General features: G+C 39.2%; 1 protein-coding gene across 1 annotated transcript; it reads right to left on the bottom strand.

The window, feature by feature from the left end:
* Positions 1-1,048: 1,048 nt before the first annotated feature.
* On the bottom strand, positions 1,049-4,319 carry LOC139294727 (uncharacterized protein C6orf118-like). Its single transcript, XM_070916663.1, has 9 exons — positions 3,750-4,319; positions 3,409-3,531; positions 2,835-2,894; positions 2,204-2,328; positions 2,043-2,104; positions 1,584-1,768; positions 1,346-1,399; positions 1,182-1,243; positions 1,049-1,097 (listed from the first exon to the last, which is right to left on the bottom strand). Exons 1-9 carry the CDS (start codon positions 4,317-4,319, stop codon positions 1,049-1,051), a joined length of 1,290 nt encoding a protein of 429 aa, XP_070772764.1.
* Between the last annotated feature and the right edge of the window lie 4,201 nt (positions 4,320-8,520).

The raw sequence follows: 8,520 nt of genomic DNA, 5'->3' as shown, positions 1-8,520 counted from the left end.
AACAGCTTGTTATCCTCCTAATCTTCTGTGGAATCATGTTCATGCACAGCTCCATACAGAATAAATCAGAACAAGATGGCTGTGACAATGTAGAGGCCTTTTTTCTGCTATGAAACTCTTTTCAATTTGTTAACATTTGAGCTGCTCCAGGCTGTACATACAACACAACCTATTTGATTTCAGCCTTAAGGTGGAAGTTGTTCATATTGACAAACACTAATTGGACTGCCCTGGGCCACTAAGACGACATATGTGAAGTGTCAAATTCTCTGCAGGTCTTTAACTGCTGAATTACTGGAAACTGAAACCTGACGTCCTCTATAATGAAACACTGCATGGGCATGTGATCACTGCACCTGAAGCACTTCCAGACTTTAAGGCTTGAGAATGTTGATGGTTACATTTTTGCTGTTAATAGTAGAACAAACTAACTAAATTCAATTACTCCAAACTTTAAGTACAATGTTGAGGTACATGTACTAGTTTTACTTAGAATAATACTAGTATAATACTAGTTAATATGTCAATTAAGATTTTACATACAAAACACATGATCATCTTTTTAAAAAAGGATGCATTATTGTAGATTAAACTATCCTACAGCGTATAATGTAGCTAATATTAGCTACACGTCAACCAACTACAACGTCAAAATACTGCTAAAATGTTACATCAGTAACAATAACCCGATAGTAAAAATATATTATAAAATAAAGGGGGCCAGTCTGCATAATGAGTACTATTGTATCTTATGCACATTTTACTGTTAATTTTGTTATTGTGTTATTGCTTGCTTGCTGATACTGGTGGAAGTTTTAAGCTATGATCTACAGTGTTATTTCTGGTAAAGACATTTTTGTATATGTACTAAACTGAAGGGCTACGGCAAGGATAAGGTCATCTTGCTGGTTGTTGAAGATGCAACGCTATTAAATACTTAATTTTCATTACACATACTTCATTGCACATTGCACTTTATCTAGCGTATACTGTCTGACTTTGAAACACCCATCTCAAGAAAGATCCTCTGGTTTACTTGCAGATTAAGCTATTCACTCTCTGTTTGTAGATCACAATGTACCTCGTCCCACAACATCCTAGTGGTAAAACACAGAAAAGCAGCAGTAAGTAAGTCGCCTAGTCAAGTGTCACATATATAGTATGTGCAATTTAACATGTACCGTCTTATGACTTTGCTTGCTTTTTCTCTGTTCAGCACCGTGTTGATGTTGTTTTCCAGATCCTTGAGTAAAAAACACACGACCCATTGTCATAAAGCAGAGCAGGACATGCATTTAAAATCTGTAAATTATGATAGGGTAGGAAAAAGGTCAAACTCTCTTGCCTTGTTGGTGGTTTTCAGACGGTCATTTGAGGCTATCAGTCTCATTATCTCTGTCTGGAAGCAAACAAAAACAAATGCTAACTAAAAACTGCAGCCATGGGCAATCTTATATTTATAGATATTTATATTATTAAAGACAGAAAAGGCAAAATTGATGCTCAATGTAATGTAAAAGTCAAACTGTGCTGTTGTGTGGAACAGGGCTAAGTAGATAAGTAGACAGTTTAACTCCCAGCACCTTAAGGTCTCTGATGCGTCTTTCAGTGGCTGTGGTTGTAACAGTGGACACCAGCTTCTCCTTAATCTCTTCATCCAGCTGCTGGATCTCCCTCCACATGTTCAACACCTGAAGCCTCTTGGATAGGACACTGCCGGTGCAGCCGATGGCAATCCCTCTGTCCTGCAGCCCTGACAGAGATGTATCTGTCCAAACACAAAGAGCCTAGCATGAATGCACTGTAGTGCCGAATGATGTATCTGTACATACGCACCCCTGCGGGCATTATAAAGCCACAGCTGATTCACTGAAACTACAAAACTCTCTTTATGCCTGTTGTCATGACAAGTGATTATTTGTTCAGTCTGTCCACACCAGAGATTTGAAAGTTAGCATGTGCTGTTGCCCGGCAGGGTAATATACAGTGAATGCTTAAATGTGGTTTGTGATTCGATATACCAATTTAGTCTTAAGACTTACTCTTCATGTCACTGTCCCCTGGGCCTACGATAGCTGGAACATTCTGTAATTCATTTCGGACCCTGAGGTTAATAAAAGAACAAGCTTAGGCTTAAAATAATGAGAATGTACAGCATATAAACATGTTTTTTTTGCTTTGGGTGGACAGATCCTTGCAGTACCGTTCATTCTCCTCCAGAGCTCTTCTGGCCTCCTGCTCCAGCCTGCAAACCTCTTTTTCAGCATCTTCCAACTCCATTTCCCTTACTTTGCCATTGCTGAGATCTTCGAGTGAAGTATTCAGCAACTGTAACATAACAACAACAAAAACATATTAAGACTATAAATGCAAAAGATGCTCGAGAGAAATGCATATTCTGTGACTATTGCCAAACTATTTGAGGCGCCATCCTCGTCTGTGGAGAGTTTCAATATCTGTAATGTGCAACTCTCTGAGCCCCATAACCATTTTCTGGTGGAAATGAATGAAAAGAGTTACGTTTGACCCTTTGAAGTGTGACTGAACTAAGTTTTGTTACATTACAATGATTTTGTATTTGAAAAAATCCAGTTACAAATTAGCACTAATGATTCTTACACAGTATGAAAAGCAATTTCCACAAAATTTAAAAGTGCTTGAGCTTGATGATCCATCACAGTGAACATGAAGCCAGTATGTTATGCTCGCTGTCAATCAACTGACACAACTGTCAATGTTTTTTGACAGGAAATAAGCCCAGGAAGTCACATCCATGTCTCAGGTCTTCTTCTTATTTACATCTATATTGAATACATCATGGGCAGTGTGCTTACCATGTCGTGTAGTGATGATTGGGAAGCCATCATGTTGTTGACATACAAATCATAATCTGTCTGGAAGAAAAAAAGAAAGAATTATTATTATAATCATTATTTTTTTATTATGTGTCTTTGTAGATCAATCAAAACTCAACTGAAATTGTGGACATAATCATATCCGTCAATTTACTGCTCACAGACTTGTCACGTGGCTTTATTTTAATCAACACAAGCTGCATTACAGCTGGTGGTGGGGACTGCAGACATGTATCATGAAGACAAGATGCAAAATGCACAAACACTAATAGTGTAATACAAAATTATAAGCATGCAAAGCAGTTTTATAGACAGTGTGAGCAAAGCTATTGTGTGCAAAAAAGAAACTTGCTTGAACCTAGGACATTTCTTATGAATGAGCACTTATCCAACCGTTGCCCTCTAATGACCTGCTCCCTGGCGCATCATGACCAGGTTCCAGTGGTTGCTCTACTTCCGCCTGCTACACCAGGGACTCACTCTCTCTTGGCTCTAATACGTCTGACGGCACATGCTAAAAATGTGCTAGTGGGTACAGAGGAAATGGAAAAACCTTAATTTCCCTTAGGATGTGTCCAAATACTGGCGAGCCTTCACATACATCATCAAAGACGTCACTGAACACCACAAGGCGGTCTCTGCTGGGCCAGCTTTGCGCTGACAGCTTCTTCAGCTCCTGGGTATGACAGGAACACACACACACACACACACACACACGATGTTAGTAAGATGTGTGTGAGAGTCTGTGCGTGTCTTTATTCATGCACCTTCTGCAAGAGTGTTGAGAGGGCATTTCAGAATTGCCATCTCATGAAAAATGGAAAGCCTGAAATTCAAAAAAGGGCAATTACAAAACTAGCTGCTCGTTGTCATGGTTTGTGTGAGCACGCTCACCTTTCGTAGCTTCCTCTCATGCATTTCAGCAACATTTATTCCAGCCCAGAGGTCCTGCTTGGCTGTGACTTGCCTGCCAACCTGGTGTTTCGTCCTTAGCTGGCCCTCATTATTCAGGCCTTCCTGGTCAGAGTGGCTCGAGCTAAATTCCTGTCTCCCCTCCAGATCAGATGAAAACTTAGACTTTTTCTGGGAAAAGGCTCTCGGCTGGACCTGCAAAGAATTCGAGGAACAGCAAACTATCTTAGGTAGACTTATATCTTCTCTACTGTCTGCATGTGATGAGTGATCAGTAACCTGATCTTGTCTTGACCTCAAGACTTCAGACTCTACTAAAGCCACGTTTGTCTGTGTCAGCTGTAGTGTCCGAGGGGTTTCTTCTCGGGTCTGAGACATCCTCCAGAAAGACTGCTTTGTCTCCCTGCGAGGCTGGCTCTGGTTTAGGCTGCGGGGCCCCAGATGACCTGAGGAGTAGGTCAGGATATCAGCCCTCTGACCAGCTTCAGCAGCCAGCAGCAGCCTGTGGATGTCGCTCCCAAAGCACCTAGGCTTTGGCTTACAGCTGGACATGGCTAAGAAGGCACAAAACACATTATTTTAAAGTTTGTTAAAAGGCACACAAAGTGACTGACCTCACCTCAGCACAACTGTGATCTTCCCATTAAAGAAATGTAACCAAAAATGAGATGAGCTATATTTCTGCATTTATTTACATAGCACGTTTATCCAAAGCATATTACAGTTAAACAGCATGAAATAGGTACTAATTCAGCAATGTTGTGTGCCTGAATAAGAATTTTCTGTCCTAAAAACACACATTAGGTAAAGTAACATAAAACTATTATTTAACTAGCTAAATCCAGACAAATGAAGATAACGTTAGCTACGTTTGCACAACCGTGAGGCACCTAGCAAAGAGCCAACAGTGCTTAGTATTTTTGCTTTTACATTACTTTAATATATAGCTCATATATAGTTGAAGCATGTTACAGAAGGGCTAAATAATATCCTCACCTGTTCATTTTACCTTTGTGCGGAATCACCACATAAAACAAACTTTCTTCACGGTCATGAACAGTCTGTTCTGCACTCGGTTGCCAAGGAGACCGAGGCGCGGAATACTTGCGTTGCGTTCAGGGTCTTGGTAATAATCGTACCCATGAGCTTTTAGGTGCTTGATCTAATTTGTAGGCTCCTTAATGTGGCAAACAGGTGAAGTTCAAGTGTACAGTGCAGACAGGACTCGACCATGAAAACTTTTAATTTACGTTTGACCTATTGTGTGTTGTAGGATTAAGTTCATGTTTCATGTTCATGTATAGAGAGCCAAGCATTAAAACTATACTCATGGATCAATTCAATAATCAGCTTGCTGGGGTCCCAGCTAATTCACTACAGAACAGTTTTGGTCTGTTCATATAATTATTTACATGATGAAATTACGATATTGTCCTTGTAATTGATAACACAATCAGAGAAGGTGGAGTTAATTTTGAAATCCAGAATTTTCAAGTAGGCTGGTATCACCAACTGTTAACTTAGTCATTTAGTGTCCATGTTTTCCTTCCTCTGTTTTTTTGTTTTGTTTTTGGAGTTTAGGCAGCTGAAATGTGTAAAGTCAACATCATTGTTGGATTCATTGCAAAGCAGGGGCATATTGGAATATTTGGAGGCAAACGGCAAGCAAGGACATCCCTGAATCTCAAACTCCAAATAATTTGAGCCGATCCTTTCCATGACCGCATTCCAGTCAATTTTGTCGTCAAATTGAGGATTATGTGGTGTCTCATAGAAAACGATGTGCTGGGACAAAGAAATTGAGCGGATCTCAACTACTAAGAGACTGACACACAGGGCATCACTCACCAGGTTTCATCTCAATCACCTATGTCATCATTAGTGCAATTTATATTTTTCGTATTTCTCTGGGATTAAAGAAGAAGTCTGCAAGCCAGCAAACTCATCATTGTTGCTGTTGATGATATCAATTAACATCTGGGTTCATCTGATCAGGGTAACTGCAGCTGTGTTCTTTTCTTTTGTGGGAGTCCTCTTACAGCCTAAATACACAAGCTCATTATCAAAATTTACGTTATACAATGAACACACCTATATCCTTGTCAGTCATTTGACTCTGTTGGGTGCAAGTGTTTTGAATGTAGTCATGAGCCACTTGTTTCTAACACTGCACATAACTGTGCTCTGTAAATTGTGAGCACACAAATACTATAGAAAACAATAGCCCTTCCCCCTTTTTCTTTTTGTTATTTTGTGACATCCAAATGTTTCCTTTGGGCAACCACAAATCCTTCCTCACAGTAACCCAATTACCAGACATGTATACTTTGGTTATTGGGCAAATCTGGTTACTGCAAAACTGCTTTAAATACTTTAGACAAACTATTATCTTAATCTGGTTATTCACAATAACTGGGTTATTGGGTGCAACTAAACACACCACAGTGAGTGTAGCCTACAGAGCAAAAGAGAGGGAGGCGGAGAAGGAGAGTGAAACTTGGCCTCGGGGCTGGAATGGCCAGAATAGAAAAGCACCCAGATGGCAAAGCTAAGCATGAGGGAAGAGACAGCGTAACATGCTATGCTTCACTGAAACAAGTAGGGCCTCATAATGGAGTTTGCATTCATTTGCATTCTTGCGTCCTCCATTAACGTTGGATGTAATGTTGCAAAATAAAATAAAGCAGTAGAGGATGGAAGAAGCTCCCAGAAGTTTACTCGCCAAATGTTTGAGGATGCATGGCTGATGACAGTGAGTAGGAAATACCAAGGCTCATATCCAGATGTATGCATTACATAACGAATAGATAATATCTCTTTAGAGGGTCAGTGATTATGATTGTAGAACCTATAGAGCCAAAAGAGATTGACAAATGTCATAGATTACTTTATGTTCCATTTCAAAGTAATAAAATATGAATAGAAAAAGGATCACCTCATCAATTAAAACATGTTACTCCATCCAGCAGGTATTTATTGAAGAGCTGCTATTTGGGAATTATTTGTAAATAATAGCACCATATAAAATGCATAATGGGGGTTAAAAAAGAGATTTCCATTGAGACAATATTACTCCCCATATACACTTCTAAACAACAATTTAAAGGTGTTTTCATGCACACACCTTCCACGTATCCCTAAAAACAACAGATCCACGCATGCCACCAAATGAAGATTTGAAACTCAGACATGTGAGTGCAGCAGGGATTTTTGATTTTGAGAAAATCTTCTTCTTTTCAGCATATGTCTGTTGATCATAGGATGGTACAAGATGGCAGCTCAAAAGGCAACAGAATAATTATTGTCTTCCCTGCAGTAATGTTTAACCTTCCAGACATATACTGTACATTAAGTACTAACAATGCAGTGCTAAAAATGGGGCCAAAGTCATGGTACAAATTTCTTAGATGATTTTATGTTATTGTAGTTTTAAAATGGGGTGGTGAGACATTACTCAGTATGTCCAGTAGACTGCAGTCCTCTCAATTTGTCCAACAAGAGATTAAGAGAAGATGTTCTCACCATTGCCAGTAAATTTGAAGACGCCATTTATATTTATATTTTGACATTTATCAAATATATTAAGAATTGACACTGACATAAATGCAAATGAATAGGTAACACGGAATAAAGAATGATCTGGCACAGAGATGTATTTTTCAGGTATTTAATAAAAGTCATTTGGGCTACTGCTCTTACATTTACATTTGAGACATTCCGCAATTATTCTGGGTAACAGTAACATGTCTAGACCGTTTTGCTTATCTTAATGTTTACTTTGTACAAAACAAAAAGGCCAACATTATTTTTCTTTGTATAAAAAATATAAGTTAATTTAAATTTAACTCTAATTAAGAAAATAACAATAGTAATAATAGCAATAATAATAATAATGATAAAGATCATAAGCTAAACATAGTGCAGACAATGGGATATAACTGGTGCTGAAAAGTAGAAGGGACAGTGCAGTGTCATGGACTTAACCATGTTTTCAGGTGAGCTTTCTCTCTCTCTAACGCACACACATGCACACACACTCACACGCACAGTGTACACACCCAGTCAGAAAGTGCACGACTGCCATTCAGTTTAGCACCGTCAGAGCATACGTCTCAGTCTGTACAAACTAATTCCTAGATTGTACACAGTATACACCTATTACCGTATATGCAAAAAATTATATAGAAACTTCAGTTTAGGTGCATGCTAATTGTTGCTCTTGGTTGAAGCTTACTGGAAGCAATTCTGAAAAGTAAGACAGAGCACATCATGGAAACTGCCACCACCGAGGATCTGCAATCAGCAAAACATTCATCAAAATGTACATTCACACCATTGGGGGCCACAGTACCAGTCGTAAAAACAAATTATTTGAGCGGAAAATTTCAGTCTCGGAGGGACAATGTCCACTGGAATGACAGTTTCAGACAAAACTATTGTCTTTTGGAAGATCTCAGAAACTCATTTGGAAGAGTCCAAATGTACCCCCTTTCATGATGTTGGAGAGTCAGCGTAAGGGGGGCGGTTCATTTCCTTCAACAGGTCGTGGATATGAGGGGAACGTCTGTTACACACCTGCAAAAAAGTCAGCCAACAATCCCAGAGATAGACACATGATGCACTTTAGCTCAACAGGTTTGACATTATGGGAGAATATGAAGCTGACCGTTGTTGAGACGTCTGTTTAAGCTGCTGTGCCTGGCAACAACAGCAAAATGATAAAGTGTTCAGTGACGTAAATGTTTCACACTAC

The sequence above is a fragment of the Enoplosus armatus genome, chromosome 12 (assembly GCF_043641665.1).
Source record: "Enoplosus armatus isolate fEnoArm2 chromosome 12, fEnoArm2.hap1, whole genome shotgun sequence".
NCBI lineage: Eukaryota > Metazoa > Chordata > Actinopteri > Centrarchiformes > Enoplosidae > Enoplosus > Enoplosus armatus.
Note: the sequence above shows the minus strand (reverse complement) of the source record. Positions and strands in the feature narration are given on the sequence as shown.

Excerpts from the sequence above, each read along its gene's own strand:
- LOC139294727 (XM_070916663.1), bottom strand. The coding sequence starts at position 4,319 with ATGTCCAGCTGTAAGCCAAAGCCTAGGTGCTTTGGGAGCGACATCCAC. Across the intron at positions 1,769-2,042 it reads AGGGGACAGTGACATGAAGA|ATACATCTCTGTCAGGGCTG; the intron begins GTAAGTCTTAAG and ends GTGTTTGGACAG. Across the intron at positions 1,098-1,181 it reads GCAAGCAAAGTCATAAGACG|GATGTTGTGGGACGAGGTAC; the intron begins GTACATGTTAAA and ends TTTTACCACTAG.